Source organism: Embiotoca jacksoni, unplaced genomic scaffold (genome assembly GCF_022577435.1).
Source record: "Embiotoca jacksoni isolate LCO1_2020_lvr unplaced genomic scaffold, fEmbJac1.0.p SCAF_12, whole genome shotgun sequence".
NCBI classification, from domain to species: Eukaryota; Metazoa; Chordata; class Actinopteri; family Embiotocidae; genus Embiotoca; species Embiotoca jacksoni.
The window spans coordinates 7,910,728-7,934,152 of record NW_027185252.1 but is presented as its reverse complement, the minus strand read 5'-3'; the positions used below and the strand labels follow the sequence as shown (position 1 = coordinate 7,934,152).

At 40.5% G+C, this 23,425-nt stretch overlaps 1 protein-coding gene across 3 annotated transcripts; it reads left to right on the top strand.

Moving 5' to 3' along the window:
- The first annotated feature begins 6,977 nt into the window (after positions 1–6,977).
- LOC138194983 (uncharacterized) lies at positions 6,978–23,403 on the top strand. 3 transcript variants are annotated; one of them, XM_069144036.1, is made up of 10 exons: positions 6,978–7,108; positions 7,246–7,476; positions 9,618–9,713; positions 10,755–10,871; positions 12,242–13,341; positions 15,230–15,402; positions 17,663–17,843; positions 19,724–19,787; positions 20,330–20,429; positions 22,587–23,403. In XM_069144036.1, the coding sequence occupies exons 5-10, from the start codon at positions 12,594–12,596 to the stop codon at positions 22,614–22,616; spliced, it is 1,296 nt and encodes a 431-aa protein (XP_069000137.1). In that variant the 5' UTR covers positions 6,978–7,108; positions 7,246–7,476; positions 9,618–9,713; positions 10,755–10,871; positions 12,242–12,593; the 3' UTR covers positions 22,617–23,403. The 3 variants fall into 3 exon arrangements, with proteins under 3 accessions (XP_069000137.1, XP_069000135.1, XP_069000136.1); XM_069144034.1 differs by lacking the exon at positions 10,755–10,871 and having other exon boundaries at positions 6,978–7,476; XM_069144035.1 differs by lacking the exons at positions 9,618–9,713; positions 10,755–10,871 and having other exon boundaries at positions 6,978–7,476.
- The last annotated feature ends 22 nt before the right edge of the window (positions 23,404–23,425 follow it).

The window sequence follows — 23,425 nt, the reverse complement described above, 5'->3', positions numbered from 1 at the left end:
CAGATTTCATTCTCAGTAAGAGCTAACTGTTACAGAGCTCATTGTAACCTATTCAATTTCACCACTAAATAATGCCGTGCCATGAATACAGTGTAATATCATCACTGAATAAACTAACCGAATTATGACAGACTATAACCTCTGTGATCACCATAATAACATTGGAAGAAAGCACTGTATCATATGAGGGATTCACTGGCATGGTGGCATGTTTGTTCATAAGTCAAATCGGTTTCCAGTAAATTACTTCTTCTCAGTGGGAGCAGGATCTTATTAGGGCTGACAAACTGATTATTAACTTTCCTGCCTCCCTTACACCTTCAGTCTAATTACTTCTGCCACTAAGGTTATGTGTATGATACTTATAATTATTTGTCATTTCTCCTGTTAGTAAAAAAATTTCACATCAGATTTTAGTGAAATGTGGTTTGACCCCAGTCTGTAAAAAACACAAGTAATTACTTTTTATATTAAGTTTGTATAATTATTTAAAACTGTGTTTTCATAATAAATACACAAGCATTTTTGGCCATTTTCTGCTTTTTCAAACATTTCACTTGCTGCATATTGTTTGATATTACAACAATAAATCTAGACGACCATGCAGCCTTGGCACTGGTATGCAGCACTTGCTCTCTACTACTGGGATGGTTTTGGAAAGAGCTGCTGTCTTGGCGCTGACTGCTGAACACAATACAAAAATATCACCGACGTGTAAAGCAACAATTATGGACCTCGAACATTTCCTGTATTTCACATTTCATGACTGTTCCCACTTTGTTTGAGTGGATATCAGGGAGTTCTCCATTGCACGGCACCAGCAATTATTGTTGTTTTGCTTCATATTTTTGTTTGTGAGATAGCTGAAGTATATAATGCAAATCCGGGGTGCATAGGAGCACAACACACAAAGGAAAAGAACAGATGTTACAACTCGAGTTGCTCTCATGAAATATGCATTATTCAAACCCTTTACAAAAATAAAACAAAAATCATTGGCAAAAAGTGGATCATCACTGTATTACTGCGATACATCTTCAGCTAGACACTTACAATGAACTACAGCGCTACCAGGGTGGAAGTGTTCCTGCAAGTGAGTTTGTATAACGTGAGAGTCCCCCTCCCATATGCTGTAGGCATGACTGTCACAGGTGAGGAGTGTAACAAGCAGCCTCCATTGAGCCAATTCAAACGCACGTATATGCCCTGTGATTTGAGTTGGCAAGACAGCCAATCCTGTCAGCCGCTCACAGTGCCACGCTCCTTATCTGTGCTAACAACACACCCTAGATCTCACTGCGGAGAGGAGGAGGTGTACCGTGTCTAATCTGCTGAGTTAAAGAAATTACTGTAGGTAAAATGCTGTTGGAATAGAATAGAATAGAATAGAATAGAATAGAATAGAATAGAATAGAATAGAATAGAGTTACCGATTTGAATCAATAAGCTGTCCGAAGTATAGTTCTATTGATTGTGACTTCTTCTGGGCGCCAAGGCTGGAAAGCAATCACATCACTGGTAGCTTCCAAATCCAATACACATGTTTTTTTTAAGTGGCATTTGTGTTTTCCTCCATGTTTGTTTCCCTCCATGAAAGTTCAGGAGAGCTTCCTATCTTTCTTAGACAGGTCAGTGCAGGATCCTTTCCTTTCTGCCATCTTCTACGCACTCTGTCCAACACTTTTCCAGCTGTTTCATGAAGAACTTTGAGTGATGGATAGCACTGTGTAAGGACCTGCTGATCAACAGCTGCCTAAATATTATTGTTGCAAACCACTTTTGAATGCCATGGACTCATTGCAGTCGACAGAATGTCTGTGTTTTCTTTTCTCCTGCAGCCAACGGCACCAGTACTTACAAAACTAGACTTATCGCTCTGCAGGTGTGTGCCTCCACCAACAAGTGCAGCTGCAGTTTACATCCAAATATGGATGTTGCTGCAGAAACATGGATGCCTCACACACATCTTCAACCTGACATCACAGATGTTCACCCTTGAATCAAAGTGAATGTTTGACACAATTTATGGCTAAAAAAAAAAACCCTCTTGAATATGTAATGCTCTCACAATTTCTCCGAATTCCACTTTTTCTTCTTTCTTTTCTTCATTTTATAAAAATGGATCTGCACATTGGGTGGAGCTATTGCTTTTGAGTTGATGATACAAAACCAAACAATTAAGCTTTGAATAAGTAGTGAATTATTTTGGTTGCGTCCTGTAATGCATTAAGACAGTTATGAATAAACTGATGATTTAAGGTGTACTGTCATCATTTTGTCTTGTTGATTCATCCTGCTGAAATGCCTAAAGTCATATTACTACAACAGGGCAGTGACCAGTATATGAGCCTCCGATACCGACAGCCACGTAGTCACTGTACTGGCGAATACATTCACTGGGTCAAGAGAGCAAAGTAAACAGTGTGAGTGTGGGCTGACCATCATGCACAAATACACACAGCTAACAGGGGGGTTGATGACAAATTGTAGTCAGGGAGTGAGGGGTGCAAACATTATAGACACAGTTGCTCTAATCAATATTCTGCTAGAGGGAGACAGAGAGACAAACCGAGAGTTGATTTCAGGAAAGCAACTGTTTCTCCATGGGGTTCTCAATTGACACTCATTATCTCTGAGGATAAAGTAATCAATCCATACACAGAAGGCTCTACGAGCGGTACAGCATTCCCACGGTAGGCTGTGTAAAGCAGGAAGTGCAGTAAAGCAATCTGCTGGTGCTCATTATTGGTAAACTTAGAGGAAAAACCTTTTGAATGAAAACTACACGAGAGTCCTCCCCCAAGACCACCAACAACGATCTGAGACTGTCATGAAAAGGCAGGCAAGAATATTATTTACCAATGATTCAGCAAGGGTAAAACACTTAACCATTTCTCTCAAATTCAAGTCCTGAATAAACTCGAAATACGATCTGAGATACTTTTAAAGTGGATCATAGTAATTGTTTGAGGATTCGGTGTCATATTATAAATTCTCACTAATCAGCTATAACAGACCTCCAGAGGGGCATTCAGTTCAGCAGCTTTGCTCTCATCTCAACAACTTACCATAGACATTTTTCCACGTTTCAGTTTCAAATAAAGTATGAAACAAATCAGTTAAGGAATTATGCTTTAATTTCTCATTTCAACTTAATGTTATTATTTTGGACTTTCTGCCCTTTTGTTTTCTGTTTTCGCCCTATGTCACTCCTGCCACCCACCAGAGGTCCTCAGTCCCAGACGCTATCTATGCTCAGTCTTTTGCCTACCATGCCCACTTCACCTGCCTCCAGTTCCCAATGTGCCTCCCCTGTAATCACTCTCTGATCAGTCTGTCAGTCTTCACACTCATGTTCCTGTGTTTCATTCCTGGATTTTCCTTTTTGGTGTTTGTATTCCTTTGTTTTTGTGCATCTTTTTGTAAGTAGAGTCGGATTTTTGTCAAACCTGCTGTCCTGCCGTGCATTTGGGTCCTCTTTGACTTTGACCCTTGACGCTTAATTTTTGACTTTTCCGTCATGTTGACAATAAATTATTAATTCAGAACTCAAAAACCCAAACAAGTTGCAGTATGTGTCTGCTCCGAGTCACTTTTGTAGTTCTGGTCCGCTTTGTCAAACACTTGCCAGAGTGATCTGAAATTTTAGTTTAGAGATGACAGTATAATTACCAAGCTCCTGTGTTACTGCAGGTTACGCATTTAAGACCGTTCAAATCTGACTTATTTTGCAAGAACTTTAAACATCACTAATGATAGCTTCTCGATGAGGTGCGACTGTTATTTCACAGACAAATTAATGAAGGTGCTACGAGCTCAGAGGATCAGACCACTTTTTTTTTTTTAGTTGTTAAAAGGTTCAGGTGAAGGTATTCGTGTCTCTTCAGTCACTGGTGATTAACAAGCAGCATTCATGTGGAGATTTATATTAAAAATATTTTCATAATTTTGCAAACTTTAATCTGCTGTCATCTGAGTTGTCATTTAACTTATTGGACACTTCATTAGAGCAGGTGGGACCCACATCTTCTTGATCCAGGCCTGCAGTGATGCTACTCTTTGCCACTCTGCTGGCTCCATATTTATTCCAAGCATAATTGGAAAATCAGGAAAACTATTGAGAAATCAAGTTCATTAAAATCCAGCTGCTTCCTCTTCAGATTTGATCAGAAAATCAACACAAAAGGGAGACAGTCGACTTCCTCGTCTTTTCTGTTGATTTGTGTTTGTCAATAGGCAAGATTTAGGAAGAGTTCTCGTTGGACACAAATGTAATACTCCCACATTATTTAAGTGCATTCAGACATTCAGGAGAAAAAAAATCTCAACCTCTGGATAACTTCCTCCTCATTCTTTACACCTAAAGCAACGAGAAATTAAATTTCTATATCACTAAATCCTTTTCTCAGGTATGATGTTGGCAAACATAATCTCCGCCTGGATCATGTTCAAAGGCAGCGTTTAATGAAGCGTTACATTTCTGTAGAGTTTGAACCGGTACAGAAAAAGGAGAAACTAACATCTGCTCACCCTCCAGCCCTCTGCCAAAGGAAAATACTTTGAGAACTACTGAAGGATAGTGGCTTACACTGCCATAATTATGATGGAACTGCATATAAAATCAACCTGCTTTTTCAATTTTGTATGGTCATAGAAAAACAATGTGCAAGTCAAACGTGAAAATGGAATTTAAAGCAGTTGACCCAAAGAAAGGAGTCATGGTAAAAAAAAAAAAATGAAAAAAAAACAAGCCCAGCCAACAGCGTTGTACCTTTATATTTTAATAACACATGGCAAACAAGCACACGTTTGGTTGTACAAGACAAATGTGGGAACCGTAACTGGCCATGTGTTAGAAAGAAGAGTGTCTATGCTCATTAAGCTTCAGAAAAAATAAGCTTTGGATAGTCTTGCTATCAATTATATGCATTTTCTTTTCTTTTTTCTTTTTTTTTTACAATAGATTTAGCTGTGTTTATTAAATTTAGAACATTTTTCAATGTTGTACCGCCTTCAGTTCCAGTTTCTACAGTAGCCCAACACAGACAAACCAAACACTGTCTCTAGCAAGGGACTTTCATGATTTTCGTGAAGCTACATAGATTCTCCTACCTGCAACCAAAGGGAGGGTGAGGAGTGTTCAAATGGTTACAATCTCCAAACTCCCCGTTGAATGTCACTAAATCCTATTCGCCTACTCTTTTAAGGAAGGAGACCTCCGCATTCCAGTGATTGGAGAGCTGATTTTCTGTGCTGGGACGGAGCTGGAGTTCCTTTTGTTTGTACCATATATTCCAGGGTCACATCCAAGCAGTGGCCTTAAACCGAACCAATCAATCACTCACCCAGCTACACCATTGTGAAAAATGAACACGCCAGGGCTGAAGTTAGCTTTAGTACAATATACCCATGTTTCTGATGTGGGCAAACACATCCTTGAGAGAGAAGAGAAATTGCTTAAATTTGGTTGAATCAACATAGTATAGTGCTAGAGTATAGTATTGATTGCACAAATCCTCATGAAACTTGAAGCAGTGGCAATCAAATGAAAAGTGACATTGCTGGAAGACTTAGGGTGGACACACTGTACAACATGAACATTTTATTAGGATTAGCTCAGAATAGACTCCCCTACAACCATATGAGGTTTTCCTCAGATTCGCCTCTCATAGCTCTCAAGCTGGAATATTTGACTTAAACAGCAACTTTTTTTAGTTAATTTTAAGAGATCTCATTGAGTCCATCCACCCGTAGAAACATTTCATAAAGGAGTAAAAAAAAATTTCAAAGGTTGAGATGGGAAGAGGAACAAGGATGATTTAAAAAAAAAAAACGGCTCGTGTTGATGCACTGAATATTTTTTTTAAAGACCATGAAACAAGATTTCAAGCAATTTTCAGATAAAAAAATATTTTTTGCTTCAGTGAAATCTACCTGTTCAATAGGTGAACACTGAACTGAATAAGACATAATACTGTAGTTGGATGGCTCATATAATCGAACCTGTAGCATCTGGGCTGGGCCTCTGAAGTGCAGAGACGACTACCCCTCGAGGCCATTTTCCCTCTCTCCCAGGGCTCCCGACGTCCCTCCAACCCGCCGTTGTTGTCTGTTTGGTTTGCTGTGATTATAGTCATTCTGCTGTGAGACTGTGTTGACCCACCTCATATAGTCACATTAAATTATTTTGGTTAATTGGGATCAATTAATTACTTTTCGTACCATAACCCTGTGTGTGGCCTGACCTCCCTTTTCTGTTGCCAGCCTGGAGCCAGGTGGTATATTTGTGTATACCCACATTTACAACTATTTAATAGTGTAGCCACATATTCCTCAGATTAATAGCTGGCGATACAACCAATTGATCATCACCCCGCTTCATCAAGCATTCATATCAGCATAACCACTGGGTCATGAGTAGTGACACGAATGAAATATTCCTCAATGTTTTTGCTTTTTTAGTCGAGTAACTGGGTAATTCATCATTGAGAAAGTGTAAGCTGACTGTACTTTACTGTGATTTTATTGCCAACCTACTTTGCCTGGGTTTCATAAAGGAAGGAAACAATAAGTTGAATATTCAGCACTTTCAGTGTTGTACCAAATCTAGACATGTATTTATAGTTTTGCCATTACTCTCTTTTTCCAGGACTATCTATTCAGAGAAGATATATGTGTCTTTTCAAAAAAACTTTAGGGAAAACATCTTTGGAAAGCATCGGTAAGCACTGCAAAGAGTAAAAGTGAGCACAAACAGCCGTACCTTTTCTGTCTTTAAATATAGTGTTTTTTTTCTTTGCTGCATCAGTGAGCCAACTGCAGGAGCCTCTGACTCCATTAATAACTTGTGCAGTGGGGACCTATTATGCAAGTCCTGAAACCTGAGAGCCAGTCACCTGTTCTGATACCTGAGCCTGAGCCCCAGAGACAGAGGAGGAGGAGGCGAGAAGAAGGACAGCCTCACTGAGCTGCCTGCCTGGAGGACGTATGAATGAGGCCCAAGGTGCTGCTGGGAGCGCTAGAAATCCCTGGGGGGTGTTTTTTCAACCTGCACAACTAAAGCAGAAGCGTGTGTGGAGAATGAATAAATATCAAGACCCACTGAAGCGTATCCACCAGAGTCATCACCGTTAAACTTCTACCAAGGACTCGACTTCTCTTTCATTTGCAGAGCATGTTCAGGTCTTAACTCTCAGTCAGCTCACCTAACCTCTCAGGGTAATTTCTTTAAACATACTGACTCAGTTGATGGGTTTTGCTTTTTTCCTTGAGCCCCTGTCAGCTGAGAGGACTTTCCACTGAGGCTCGAGAAAAGACCACTGAGCACTACTACTACCTGATGACTGCAGGGATCTGTCATACTCCCGACTGAGTGTGTGGCAGCTCACTCTGTGGCCTCTGAAAGAAGTCCTGTGAAAGAAGTGGACATAATGTGGCAAGGAAAGAGGCAACAGCCTTGACACTCTGCTTTATCAGGTAAGAAGGCTTCACAATATCGATAGAAAGTAGATTTCATATAATAAATATAATTTAATCAGCTTTTTACAGCAACAGGATGTAAAAAATAAAAAATAAATAACTGTAATGAATAAATGTTTTCGTAAAAGATCAGGACACAAATTTCTGCATTCCTGGAAAAAGTGTAGGAATATATCAGTTGTTTGATATTATGTTCATTGTCATATAATCTAACCAAGCAGACTTTTCCGCACTCATTGATGTTCATAATGTAAAATATAGAACATTCATTATTTGTTCTTTCTGTCTTCAATGGGGTTAAAATATCCACAAATAACTCTTGAAGCTAGTGGTATGTTTTCCTGCTGTGAATTCAAACAGATTATGGTCCATGTGACCACATTCCAGTGACCCACAGTCAGTGTCGTTTCTGCATGCTTGACTCAGTCTGACAAATTGCTCTAATAGAGAAACCATGTAACTGCCGCAGCTCATAACAAGGAGCATGTATTTTCTGTAGCAAGTACGTCACCCTCATAATCCACAATTCCCTGATCAATGTGCGCTCAGAGAGTAATTTAACCTCACAGCGTGTTTGAGAATGAAAGAGGTGAATGTTTCTCATTCAAATTTTAAGATCATTAGCTAGTTCTTGTAGTTGTTTTATTTCTCAATAAGAGAATTGAAAGGTATTGTGTGCATACAGTAAAAATCCAGTAGTCCATGACAAAAATAACCCCGGCGAACACCGGAACATATGACACATTTAAATACCGGCATTTTGTCCAAGAGGTCTCTCACTGAGCCTCATTTCAACACTGGCTGTGCTGATGGGTTTATCTCTCATATACCCGCAGCTCTGCACAGCCTGTCTGCTTCCTAACCAGCTGTAGGTCCCACAGCCTCCCTCTACGTTCCTGGCGCTGTCAGGAGCACAAAGGTTTACTCCATCACTGGTTTCCACGCATGCAACAATAAGCACAGAGTCACGTCTGCAGAGTACAAACCCTGTTCCCAGTCTGTGTGCTGTCACTGTTTTTCAGAAACATACTGTTATTATTTTTCTCACATACACGTCTTGCATGTCATTCCCAGTCTCTCGCAGACCTATTGGATGGTGCAAGGTTTGATTGGCTATACGTCTATATTTCTATATCAACGAATCCCATGACAAGACCAAACCGACACTGTGCCTTTCTCTTAATGCTTCATCAAGCCTATTTGGTATTTTCAGCAGAATGAATTTTAAATTAAAAAAAATCTAAGAACTGGTCAAAATATATGTACTAATTTTTTTAAAAAGGTTAGGAAATTTCCTACTACAGATGAGCACTTTCGTCTTTTGTTTTTTTTAGCCAATTTTAGGAACGTTTTCATAATACCAGCGATTTCTTATCTCAATTCACGTTGTTATGTTGGTGTGAACGAGTCAAACGGCTGAAGATGGATCAAAACGCTCAATAAACACGATAAGCAAAGACAGAACGTGTCTACCAGTAAAACAGTGCCTCTGTAATGTGTTCGAATTGTTTTTAGACAACAATGGAGGTCGGCCACTGAGTAAAAAGCTACATATCATACTTTGACCACAAAGATAAATGTGATAGTATGATCAATTCACTCTTGATCTTAACTTGGTCATTTTTCATAGAAATATGAAATGTTTTCATGATGATTTATTCTTTCACTCTTTTACTTCACATCATGACTTAAACATTTTTAAAAGGGGAGTTTTAATAATTGACACATGCCGTGTAGCCAACATGTATTTTGTTAGTAAGTAGTCGGTCTACCATGAGTCTTCACAACAAGTACTTCATGGCAAGGATGTGACAAGTTTGTTGAAAGGATGAACGACATTTTTAAAAAGATGTTTCTTTATTTGGAGCTCTGATGACTTTGTGGTTTTGGCCTTACATTTTTCTGCCTTTCAGTTATTCAGCTTGTTCCCTGCATTACTCCCTCCACCCACCAGAGGTCCCCAGTCTCTGTCACGCCACGCCCACCTCACCTGCTTCCAGTTCTGCTCACCTGCAGCCTCTCTGCCATTCAGCCCACTTAGCAAATACTCCCAGTTTGCCTCTTAGTTACCAGATCATAAGGTCTGAACTCTCTGAGTTTAAGCCTCAGTTTTCCCTCATGTGCTGCTTTTTAATCAGATTCCTGTCAGCTTTGGACCCTGTCTGGACTTTGGACTCTGCCCTTTCCTCTGCATTGTTCACCTGCCTGGTTTTCTGTAATTGCACCAATCCTTTGTAAGTAAAGTTCACCAATTGCTTCACTGGCTGCCTCGGTGTCACACGGTTGGGTCCTGTCCCTTGTTTAACTGTGACAGATAAAGGCCACTGCATGTATGTCACAAAATTTGTAATACTCACTAACTCACAGCAATGACCCCGTGTGTACCATAATGGAATATAGACTGCGTGTTAAAAAAATGGATGGAAGCATTTGCATTCGTTATGTTGCCCCACTCCTTAACTGTGTCACTTGTTGGCATGCTTATATACAACAATAGAGAAAGAAATATGCACTCTACTCATATGCACATACAATGTGTACTATTTAGCCATATATTGTGTTAATTTCTGTGCCTTTTTGATGGTGAAAAATTATCCATCATAAGTTAAATGACTCTCTATCCATTGTTTCAGTGTCCATTTTATATATTTTGTTAAATTTCCTATTTTAAGCCATATTTCCTACATAGTGTCTGCTCATAGTCTCATTCTTCCTCACAACCAAACTCTTATCCCCCTCCATTTTTAAGGGTGCAACATTACAAAAATGATATTCCTCCCAATTATACTTGAAGAAAAAAAATAAATCAAAGGGAAAATTGGGTAAAACTGTGAATGTATAAATTTCTATTTCAGTGTTGTTGTTATAGCCTGCGTTCTCGTCCCATGTGATTCACCTCAAAGTGGAACACACAGTGTAAACATAATTACTTTCCTTGTATTATATGCACTGTACCGTTTCAGGCAAACATCTTAAGAGGCCAACAACATGACTGAAATTTGCAAAGCCCTCACTGTTTGTATAACGCTGAATGAAAGCTCTGCAAGCTTGACAAGTTTATTTAAAGAGTAAATTATGCCTCCATTTGTAATAATCTCTCTTTTATTGACTGTAATAACGGGCATCAGGCTTTGTACAAGCTGAAAAGAGAGCAGTACACTTGGTGTATCATGATTATAAAACACGGAATTATGCTCAGTGGTGAATAAATAAGTCCCTTCCTTTGCCTTCTGAAACAATAGGCCTAAACATTTAAGCTGTTGTTTGGGTTTAAGGAGTCATCCAAAATGTGCCAGGCAAGCAAGGCAGATAACTGTGCTGGAGGACTCATCATCAGCTGAGCTGAGCAGCAGGAAGCCGGACAGAGAGAGGCTTCTTTTGGGAGCTGATAGGTAGGAATGGATATGGCTCTAAGCATGGAATTAATGATGGAACGATAAAGTGGAGGGAATAATGTGATATTGAAGTTTTGGCAGAGATACTATTTTCTGTGACGATACTTTTGTGAAGAGTAGGTAGGTCTGATAATTGTGTTTCATGTTGCCTTTGAAGTGAACTTCTCTTTTATGTCACGTGTGGTGTGTGCACTGCCCTATTGTTTCTTTTTTTTCTGCTGTGAACTGACAAATGAAAAAGTAAACGACAGCTGGCCGATGTCAGTGGGTTTCCACAGTTAGAGATTCCCGAACCTATCGACACCTAACATCAATGAGGTAAACAGCTCTGGGCATCTGTTCTCCCAAGGTCTAATGAACCTCAAAGTTATTACACTGTTTCTACAAATACCGGGTGGACACAATGGTGCACTCTGATCACTTACTGTATACTTCTGCTTTAAGATAGAAATGGTTCAGCCTGAAAAAGGAAGCAATACAATGAATTAAAAATCGAAATCTGCATATTTTTCCCAGACTGATTTTTGAACAAAATAATTTGAAACATAAATCTATTTCTCTCGCAGCTAAAAGTCCATACTCTGTAAAAACTAGAACTACTGAGATGTGGTTGTTTGTCTCCACCAACCAGTCATGTTTAAATCCTCGTCTGTCCAGACTCATATGATGTAGTGACGATAACTTCTGAACAACAAAGAAAACCTTTTCTTCCATAATTGTAGGATGTTTAATCTCTGTTATCTAATTAGATGATGTCTTCAGATTTCCATTACTCCAGTTTACAATAACATTCAAGCAAGAGGCAAAGTCACTCATTAAGCCAAATTATATCTGTGAAACTCTCCTGATATTTGGGTCTTGGGCGTGTGAGTCAACACAGGAGCTGTTTGAGGATAGCGTTTTACTGTTTGTCCGTCAAATACAGAGATAAAATGAGAACCAGCAAGATCTTTTTACAAAAACGGCAGGAAAGTGGGAATAACTCAAGTATCTTCCCGGTTCAAAGTTAGATTTTTATTCATTTATTTATTTATTTGAGGCGAGAAAAAGAGCAGAGACTGGTGTTTTGTTTTGGTTTAGTTTTCAGAGGACAAACCTGGATTGTTGGATTATCACTTTAAATGTCATGGGTAATTTGTCCCCTCATGCTGTCCATCAATTTACACATTGTCATGGCAACACTAAAAGATAACAAAAAATAGGTCAGGCAGGAGAGCAGATAGTAAGTCCCTCCAATCACATTACAGCAGCTAATATCTTTGTATTTGCAGTCTTTCTTGGTTTCATTTCAGTTTTGGAGTCCTTCAGTTTGCAGAAGAAGTCAACTTTGATATGAAGCCTTTTCTCTTTTCTCTGTCTGTCCACAGCCCTCGAGTAACACTATCACTGCTTCACTGCACAAGAATGTCCTGTCATGGGGTGTGTGGTGTGGGCAAGAGGCGAAGGGGAGTGTGTCTCTTGGAGCAATAACGCAGTCCCCTCAGACTGCAGACAGTGGATCCCACTGTGGAGTTTCCAACCTGTTCAGGACTGAGTGTCCCAGATGTGGCGTCAAAGAGCCAACGGACGGCATTTTCTTCCATCACCATTGCAGCTCGGAAGGTCCTGCCACCACTTTCCACTTCACAGGAGTCTTGGTGGCCCTCCACGCCAACACAGCCTGTGAAGTTATCAACTCCTCCAGAAGTGCCTGACACCTTTGGGAGAAGAGCCTTGTCCATGCCCATAATGAGAGTCTCCAAATCCCAATCGGACGTGGGCAGACAGAAACCTACCATCTTTACGCCAGATGGGTTTAGACAGGCCTACTCGCCAGCTGATGGATTGGCAGTGAGAGACCCTGGAAAGAGGACAGTACAACTTGTACAATGCAGACTGAGCTGCACAGAGGAGGACAGAAAGCAGGAAGTGATTGGTGGCTCAGTGATGAACCTGCTCTCCTCTCAGCCCTCTTACCGGTCTTGTATCCATCATGAGGTGCCTTTGAGGTCCACCAGCTCCGTTGTGTTTTTGGACAAGTCACTTTGTCTTTCCTTTGTAGAGCTGGAGGGAAGAAGAGCAGGTCGACCCACTTTGTATACATCTGCAATGTCTGTTCGACTAGGCGTCTCATCCTGCCGCAGATCCTCTACAGATAACAAATCAGCCAAAACAAATGAGGGTTACGGGAGAACCAGAGCGGCCATGTTGGCCAACAACAAACGCAATGGCCGAGACAGCGGTTTGGGCCCTCTATCAAAGCACCGGGGCCGCAAGGTCGAGCAAATGGCGCCCGCTTATGGTGTTAACAGCAAGGCTGATGATTCAGACACTCAGCGCCACAGCGCTACTGTGGGATTATTGTCATTCAGAGGGCCCAGCCCCTCAAACACAAAGACTGGCAGACTGAAGGGGAATGCAGATGAGGCCGCCTCCTGTGCTCGGAGCAATTCCAGGCGCAGGCAGCACACTTTCAGTACTAGCCCAGGTATGAATTTCATCACCTTGATTCAGAAGTGAAAATCTAAAGTACCCATGTCAATTGATCTGTATATTCCTTCTCAGTGGCTTTGTATATTCTGCAGCTTTTGTAGATAGGATCACATTTCTGAGGCCTAACAACAAGCTGAATGTGGTGCCGAGGTGGTCCGAGAGGGTGGGAACTCTCCTTTTTTTCACTCTGCCTCTCACCTTTTTGATTTATATCTCATGCATTGTTAATGGACCCACACATGCAAACGGTTCACACACCCTCCTCCTACTGTACATTCACATTGTTTAAAATAAACCCCCGACTAGTGCACAAGCTCAGTGCAGCTGCAGACTTAAATAACGTGCAAACACTTTCATTTATTCTCCTCTGACTTCCTACACCTCTGTGTAAAAGAAGCTAAAAATGTCTGCTGCATATATTAACAGTTGGCTGCAAAACGTAAAAACATATTGTATGCTTTCGAAGAATCTTTCCTAGTTACTCGATCTCCTTGTACATAAATCAGGACAATATCAACTTGTACTATGAATTTTAGTTTTGTTTTTGCCTCTGAGGAATTTCCTGTTCGACAGGTTGTGTTATAAATGGTAATTAAACACAACGTACTGGCCCCAAAGCAACAGAGTTCATGTGCTCAGTCAGCACACATGAGATTTTTGCATGTTGCACTGCATGTTTGGTCTTCTAAAGGTTTCAAAAAGAGAAAACCAAACTGTCCCATCTTAATGGAATAGATTGAGACTTAGTTACAGATTATATCTGTATACAGTAAATATGACGTTTCATCTTTGGATAGAGATTAAAATGTGGAAACAGCTGGCTGGGCTCTATAAAGTAATCTGCCTAACAACACCTCTAAAGCTGACTAAATACATGACAGGTTGTATCTCATTTCACTGTCACTCCACGTAGAAATAGTCTAGCTGTTTCTCAGTTGTCAGTTTTTATGCTGACCAAAAAGCTAACAGGCGTCTGAAGTTTAACAGACCAACGAGAGAGTGATATATTCCATATATTCTATCTACTGTACCTGCAGTGAGGAGACCTATCAGTATTGTCAGTGGTCATCTCAGCCAAATGGATTCAAAACATGTCTTGCCTACGTACCTTGTTTCATGGGCTGTCCCTTGGAAAAACAACTGCAACACAGCACTTTTTTATGATTAAACTCTCTCAAACTCAGTGCAACATTTATTTCCTGCCCCATCCCACCCTTTTCTCACCCTGTTTTTTTTTATTTTTAAATTGTTTATACTTTTCACCGGACATTTATTCTGATGCCCAAAGAGCAATGCATATCCTGGAGCAATAGCTTGACCAGTGACGTTAGATTGTAATGATGCTCTATACACATACATGCCACATGGTCATGGCAGGGTATTCAGTGGAGATGCTGATATATTCTAGTAAAGGTAGATAAATGGGTTTACGCGTGCACGATGGATGCACCGTCATCTTTTACATTATTCATGGGTCATACTCATGTTCCCTCTGGGTTTTTTCACTCTATTAGTTGTGTGTGTGTGTGTGTGTGTGTGTGTGTGTGTGTGTGTGTGTGTGTGTGTGTGTGCGTGCGCGCGCGCGTGCGTACGTGTGTACGGGAGTGTGTTAGGTTCAGTTCGAGGTCTGTTGATTTCCCTCCTTCTCCAGAAAATAAAAGCGTGGGCGGAACTCAAGAATATTGTGAAAACTGCAACTACAGCTCATTCTGAGATGGGAAGAAACTGTAAACCTGCATATAAATAACTGCAAAACACATGGACATTGAATTATTTGTGCTACTAAAAAGTGCATGTTGAAAATCATCTTGTTCTTTGCAGTCCACTTTGGTTTTTAGCGACTCGCGAAATTAAACTTCACTTCTCTCTCTGTGTTTCTCAAGTGGACTCCAGAACTCGCAGCAAGCAGGCAGGAGGTGACAAAACAGGCGGAGGACAAGATGATTGCTGTTCCACAGAACCTCAAACAGTCTCCACTTTGGATAAGACCTGTTATTATTACTCCCGACTGAAGGCCGATTATCTGGAAAGCACACCGAACACTCTCAGCCTCAAAGTATGAGACACGTTTCTGTACTGTTTTCGAAATAATTATTTTACCCACCAGTCAAGGGTACTCCAACACAAACCCATAATATCGCAGACAGTTTGGTTCGATGGACTTGGATACCGGTCTCAAACATGGTGTGTGCTCACGGTTGGTGCTCGATTGGATCAGCCGGAGGGACACATGTTTTAAACTCTACAGTGTTGTGACTGATTGCTTCACTGTCAGCGAAGTGGTCCCTGCAGGCCAAACACAGGCGTCAAAACAGCTGCTCCTATTATTTTCTATGTTCAACCCCAACACCGGCAGCGGCAGTCCCGCAACACTTCACGCTACGGCCCTGTTTCCTGCGTTGCAGCACCTGGAGAAAAAAAAAAATTGCCCATAGAGAAATGTTTTTTTTGTACTTAGCAGTTCCCATCGTAGTTCATCTTCACCTGAGACAGCTCAACTTCCTCACTTTTTTCTGTTGCAGTCTCATAGTAAATGAGAAAAAACACGACCTGTAAGATCTAAAATATTGTTATTTCCAGGATGAGGGGCAACTTCCTTAATTTCCTTTTTTCCATGCTGTGTGTGGTCTTCACACTTTTCTGCGTGATGCTGCCTATTGTTGCTAAGGGCGCCTGGTTTTTCAGGCACTAACATTAATCCTTACCATACTAACAACCAATGATGTAACAATCAATGTAAGACCGAGCCTCCCTCCGAATGATCCAATCTAGCACCGGCCTTTGCTCACCAAGCATGTGACCCAAAAAAGTTTTCAATAAAACTTAAAAAAATTAAAGTTTGATTCATAATCGTGTGGCCTACAGTACATGCACGTTAGCATTTTTCCCGTGGCCTCTGTCCCTGCTTGACCCATAGTCTTTCTATTATCAAGATTTTATAAATATAAAAGTTATTGTTCTGGCCTTCAGGAGGTTTTACAACCATTGGAACCAGGTATCTCTTTTATGATAGTGGTGTACGGGGAAAAATGCTTTTTGCGCTACAGATTTTTTTCATTGCAATACCATGATTGACCACTGGGACAAATTGGCAGCCACGTTAAGTGGCGGTGCTTTATCCAATTTTCTCAATACATTCATGCTCCACACCCCAGGATTTCTTTCATTTTCAGCACTTTATTAGACTTTGCACTGCTCCTTCTGGTCCACAAAGGCTTTTATACAAAAATTTTCACATGTGTAGTCATGTCCCCATGAACATTAAGTTTCCCTTAAGGAGATTTAAAAAAAATAAATAAATAATAAGAATAAAAACTGCATAAATACTATATTTACATAAGGCTGCCATTCAAAATTACCAAAGTAGTTTAGTTTTCTTACTGATAACTTTTCTGAGGCTTCTTCAGATATTATTTTATGCAAGTTCAAGCAAAAACAAAAATGGATGCGAGTCTCCGGTGACTAATTGATTTCCAAAGTTCTACTTGTTCCGCTGCTTTTGATCCATTAAAGTTCAAAACTATCAAGGAATGAGTGAAACCTCCGAGGATAGGGATACAACACATTTTTCCACAAGGTATCAAACCAAAAATGATGACATTTATGGAGTTGAGAAAGTGTCACGAAGAGCTGTTTAATTTTGTCCTTAGTTCAACCACACAATATGGAAAAGTGTTGTGTTCATCCACATGGAACCTTTCAAACCTTAGGAAGTCTAGCCTAATATTGCAAGACTATTTCAATGAAGGTCTCTTACAAAGAGAATCTTAATGTGTTTACTGTTGGAATAAATATCACAACAGCAGAGCCATCTCTTGAGGGGTGATTTTTATACTTGGAGACATTTTTGCTTCAGTTGATATTTGACAGGCTTTGCCAAGTAGAGGGGGAATGAAAACAATCTTTAATTATTACACAATTTTTCACTCCCTTTTAAAAAAAAAATTTGATTTCCACCCAGTTAATTTTACAAGTTTTAACACAATGTTGTGAGAGGTAAAGATCCAGGGAGGTTTGTGGAGGCTTTCTAAAGGATTCAGCCTCCCCCTGTGAGTAAATCTCTCCTACCTTTATCCCCACCAAAGCTGAGTATAATATTTCCATGTTGCCTTCACCTCCAAGCTATTACAATGCTGTGAAGAGGATTCTCCAAGGTTAAGGAATAGATTAAGGATATTTTCAGAATAGATTCCAACACAATGAAGTTTTTTTTTTTTCTCTCTTTCCACGGGATTAGTGTCTATGAGTTGTACTGTATTCTTCCCACCAGCAAGCAGCTTACTGTATATACCCCCCCCCCCCCTCTCTAACCCCAGGAGGCCTTGGAGCTCTTCAGGCCAGACTTTATCAGCCGATCTCAGGGTCGGGTGAGGAGGTTGGAGCAGAGGGCGCAGAGAAGGAGAGCACTGCAGGACTCCAATCCAGACTTGGTGCAGGGCCTCAGGGAAGGTCGAGGGAAGCAAAAGAGGAACTGCACCACACCGGATCCACTTAGTGGTAAGTACAGCAGAATAACTCAACCAGAGACCTGGAAAAGCAGAAGCAAGCCATTAAGTGGGACATAATGTCATCCTCTTGTCCAATGGACAACCGGTCTGAATGTTTTGGTTTTGCGGTCAGGCCAATAGTGATGACAGCAGTATATCAACAGCCGTAGGTCATGTGATAGGAGATTGTAGGTTTTGGGAAAGTAGAAGTGTGGCACCAGTCCCGGTGACGACAGCAAGCAATTCAGTCGTCAGATCTCCCAGGAGTCGGTTCAAAGCAGGCCTTCATCTCCTACATCGATCATTCAACATGTTTCCTATCTCGTGTTACGTCACTTCTGCAGAGACTGACACATTCATCAAATCCCTGGGCTGCTGGCACGAGAGCTCCTTCAATCTGTGTAGTCATCTGTAGATTAGTCCCCCAAACACAGAGTGGGAAATAAATAAGGAATGTATATGGTTCATGTCATATTGAATTATGAGGAACTATGGACGGTTTCTTACATAATTACTTATAACTTAAACAACCTCAGCTGGTCGGAGGAAAAAAAAAATTGGATTTTCCATGCGATTCCCTCTGTAGTGCAGTGGCATTTATCCAACTTTGCTCTCTGCTGGCCATTATCTAGTACTGCACATCCGCTTTCTCCAAAGTCTGGATGCAGGAAATGCACACAAATTGAGATTAAAAATTTGAGTACAATGATCCTTTAAATGTTTTCTATTTGAATTCTGCCCACATAAGGTAAAAATTTTTTTTAAAAAATAAAAAATGCAGCAAAGACATTCCTACACAATGTCAGTTAAGAAAATAGCTCAATTTTGAGCAAACAAAAAACAGACACGCCTAAATGCCCCCCAGAAATAATGTAGACTGATACTGATTATAAAAATTTGCTACAATGTTCTTGCTGTAAAAAAAAAGATGAGGGAGAGTTTCACAGAAAACAACCAAGCCAAGTAATAAGAGATTGGTATTTTTCTAAAATATTGTGAGATTGTTGATTTTCATAAAGTTGTAGATAATGATTTCTGTGCAGGAAATGCTGCTACACTGTATATGCTCAGTGTAAACATTGTTTTGTTCTCTGCAGTTTTAACTCGGCTGCTTAATTCTCCACCCTGTGCTTTAAGAAATGATGTGATTTTAAAACCTAGAAAGGGAATATGACAGATCTTCAAAATATGTTGTTTAAGATCAGAATTTTTCAGATGCACTCTGAACACATTTATCTCTGAGGACTGTTTACAGCAAGTTTTCTTTGCAACAAGTCCGACTGTGTTGAATGCTTGACTGTTTGACCCTTTGGTAAAACACACGGAGGACAGCTATTTCAAGTAACCAATGGGCTCCAATTTAGTTTTGGAAGGTCATAGAGTACTCGTGAAATTAGGACCCTAAAATAGCTCGCAGAGGTCTCTGAATGAAGTCTGAGGTCTAATTATGAACAAAGAGTCTTCATGTTATTGAGCAGCAGCACTCTGGCAATTCACTTCAGTGCAATCTGTGAGCGACAGAATAGTCAGGCTTAATAGGACTGGATGATATGGTGTGTGTGTGTGTGTGTGTGTGTGTGTGTGTGCGCGTGTGTGTGTGTGTGTGTGTGTGTGTGTTTGACATGTGTCCATGTAGGTACTGTGTGCGTATGTGTGGGTGCATTCATACTGAAGTGTGTCACTGTCTGAAAAAGGGAGATCACATGCAGTCTTCAGTGTTCATTTACATATGTGAGAGTCATTTACATATCAATTCTTATTTGTTATTCCTGTGTGTGTGTGTGTGTGTGTGTGTGTGTGTGTGTGTGTGTGTGTGTGTGTGTGTGTGTGTGTGTGTGTGTGTGTGTGTGTGCGCGCATGTGTGTGCGTGCGCGCGCATGTGTGTCCTAGATAACCTTTTCAAGCCTAGAGAGAGGTCTATATCAGGCAGAGAGATGCAGCTGAGGTCCAGACGGTGAGTTTTCACAACCAAACCCAAGTCGGGGGATGTCACTCTGCCTCTCCTCGCTCTTTTTTTTTTTGTATTGTTTTTTTTATGCAGCACAGTCCATCAAGTTGGATGTCATAGCCAGCATGCACACAATTCACATTCACACAGCCGCACACAGTATGGATACAATAGATGTTTGACGCCCAAATGTCTTGGCAGGAGATATGAGTTACCCTCTGTATACCTTATCTCTTCCTTTTTTTCTTCCCTTATCTGGAAAGGCACACCTGATCAGACGATGGCCTCCCATTCAATTTTTTTTTTTTTCAAAAGCAACACTATCTGACTTGGAGGATCTCCTAACAAATTGGCCGTAGTTGTGGGAGTGAAAAAGGAGTCTGCGTGAGACCTGTTTATCAGTGGATCCAGGTTCTTACTGGCTGTGGTCTCACGAGATAAAAACCTCGTCTCTAGTATGCGAATCTTTTGGCATGGCTCAGCCACCATCAGACTTCTGATAACGTATTCCTCTGCCCTGTAAGAGTTTGCCTTTTTTGTGTCTCTAGGATTTACAACAAACTGCCGGAGGTGACGAAGAAAAAGGAGGAGGAGAAAAAGAGGGCCGTATCACAAACCAACAGACTGCGAGCAGAAGTCTTTAAGAAGGTACAGTTGAGATAAAAATCAGTTCAGAGCATTGATCAGTGGACATAAAAACTGTCAAATTTGAACTTATAAATTCTAACAGAAAAAGGAAAAAGCAAGCAAAGACTTACCTTTTTGTACAATTTTTGTGCTGTTTAACATCACACTAAGGTCTCTTTTTCAAATTGAATGTCTTGTGCAAAGCATTTGCCACCTAGGAAGTGAGTAGTAGTTTAACATTATATTTCCCTTTTTAATTTATACAGAACACAGACAACAAAACCAAACACTGAACACTAAACACTATGCTGAACACGGTCATATTTTAATGATAGACAGAAAAACAAATGTTAGTCAGCACAGTTTATTTTATTGAAGCTCTGGTATGATATCTGTGAATGTTTTTGATTGAGTTGGACTTGATTTATATTTGGAAACACAAGTGCATGAGGCCAAAGGGGAGCATATTAAAGGGAGAAGTTGCAAAGATGTTGAAAGATAAAAACAAATCAACTCGCATAAAAATTAAATAAAAAGAAAAAACAAAATAACATCAGTAAAAGCTGGACCAGACAAACAATGCACATATAACTACAGTATATATTTGGATATATTTTGTTTTAATTACTCAACTTAGATTTAATCTAGAAACCATTCTCATTATGAGCAAATGAAGTATCAAGTGTCTGTGTTCCTATAATGAATCAAATTCATCATGGTTTGATTATTGTCCAGCAGAGGTCGCTATTTGACAGCTAAAGCCTGCTCCGCTGTCATTTATCACTGGACTATCGCCCAAATAAATCCACATTGAATATTTGAGTCAATCATAAACACAAATCCTCATATTTTATATAAAACCTGTTACTTCTGTTGTCTTCTCCTAAATCAGGAAACACTAACGAGCCTCCATATCAGTGATACCAGAACCAAACCATTACTGCATCACAACTGTGCCCATTTCACTCTTTATAGTACTGTGGAAATGTGGCTTTCAGCACTATAAGAAGCCCAAACTGTATTACTTGTACTATTTATATGAGGTAATGCTGACAGGATGCAAAGGACCTGCTTGAATAGGCAGCATCCACACCCTCAACCTGTGAGGCGCATGTGGCAAATGAATGATATATTTAGGACATGCAGTGCAGACAGATCCTTTCAGCTTCACTTGCAGGCGAGTCTTCACTCAATCTCCCATTATAACCCAAGCAGAACAATGAATTTGCTGTCAGTCAGGTGAGATGTGAAAAATGTGAGATGTCGTCTCCAATCTCTCCCAGATAATTACACAATTACAGCCACCTTAGAGAGAGTGTGTGCATGTGTGTGTGTGTGTGTGCGTGCGCACGCGCGTGCGTCTGTCTGTCTGTGCGAGTGAGAGCGAGAGATTCAGTGGATGTATGTAGAGTATAAATGTTCTTTTTTCTTTATTCTAATTCAAGATGATCTAAAGCTGATCACCTGATCTCTCCTTCGCAAACGTGTAGGTAAAGCCGGAACTGTTTTGCCTCAGGCCTCCGACTATTTTCTTGGAAACTACAGTAAATCAGCGTTGTGTGGTTTACTGACACAGCCAGCAACTGTAGAGCGCAGTGTGACGTCAAATGGCTCTGTATAGGGAATATTTTATATCTTGGGGAAATGGAGCTGTTAAGATGCCAGTGTGACCTTGCCACCTCTCAAATGAAGCCATTAGTTGGGCCCCACCACATAGATTGGTAGAGAAGGAGTGTGTTCATCCCCAACAAGGGCCTTCTTCTTTTTTTTTTTTTTTTTTATCAGAAAGTCTCCAACACACATACACACACACAGACAGAGGTGGGGGAGCCCAGCGTAGACTTACAGCGGGGTCTGATAGCGCAGGGTAGAGGGTGGCTGAAATGAGATTCCAGCTGTTGGGTGGTAGTGTTAGGAGTAGGGTGATTGCATAGCAGGGGTGTTCAGTCTGATAGCAAGCTGGAATTATTCCCCCGACCTGGGCTTAGCCAGCTCAGGGGTGAGGCTGATGGAAGTGAAAGCCAATTTAGCAGTTGGAGTCGCTCCTGAGTGACGCTGAGCTGTTCTTAAGAGACTGACGGATGGACGGGAGGTCTGAGTGCAGCTGGATGTGTTTTTGATCAGTGTTTTTTTTGGGGAGAGTTATCAGCAACCCTTGTTGTTTTTCTTGTCTTGCAGAGACTTCTGGATCAGATCCTGCAGAGATAAATCAGGCTCTGGAAGGCAAATGGAGTTAATTCGCTGACCATTCCAGCGGCTCTTCAGCTTTCTCCATGTACTCTATTGAAAATGACTGTTCATTTAATTCAATTAATCTTCTCTCAAATCACTGCCATGCCTGCGCATATAAGTGCATTTCATTAGGGCTCGGTGTCTGTTAAATATCTTGTTGTATCTTTGCACACTGACTGCAAAAGTTTTTGGTTTTAGGCTTCAACAGGTCACGGGAGGACACGTTGAGGCTAATTTACTTTATTTATAACTTGTATTCATCTATAGATACATATGATTTGATTTGACATCTAACAAAGACACATTTAGATTTATGTTTGTGCCACAATGGCAGATTATAAACGTGTTTGTTGACCACAATTACGCTGTAAAAGTACAGATGAAAATTGTTTGCATATGTGATTGATTTTTGTTGTGAACAGGCGCTGGCAAAGTCCAACATGCTTATAATGACAATATTTGATTGGTTTGTCAGTTGAAATATTTATTATATTTCCCTGTTCAAATTAACACCGAGGGATTAAACACAAACCAAATTAATCATATAATTTATTTTCCAATCATTTCAGTCTTCATCAACAATATCAATTTCCTCTGCTGTAGCTCAAGTATTGCAGAATGATATAAAAGTATTCCAAGGACATTCTGTGGTGAAGCAGTATTATTTTCCAGCAAATGAAGTCTTGGTGCCTTGAGCGCAGAGCACCTTGACTGTCATTGGTACAGTACCGTAGGTGTTCATAAAGTGGGAGAGGGAGGTTTTGTTTCGTCATTGACTTCACGTC

Excerpts from the sequence above, each read along its gene's own strand:
- LOC138194983 (XM_069144036.1), top strand. The coding sequence starts at position 12,594 with ATGCCCATAATGAGAGTCTCCAAATCCCAATCGGACGTGGGCAGACAG. Across the intron at positions 13,342-15,229 it reads CACTTTCAGTACTAGCCCAG|TGGACTCCAGAACTCGCAGC; the intron begins GTATGAATTTCA and ends GTGTTTCTCAAG. Across the intron at positions 19,788-20,329 it reads ATGCAGCTGAGGTCCAGACG|GATTTACAACAAACTGCCGG; the intron begins GTGAGTTTTCAC and ends TTGTGTCTCTAG.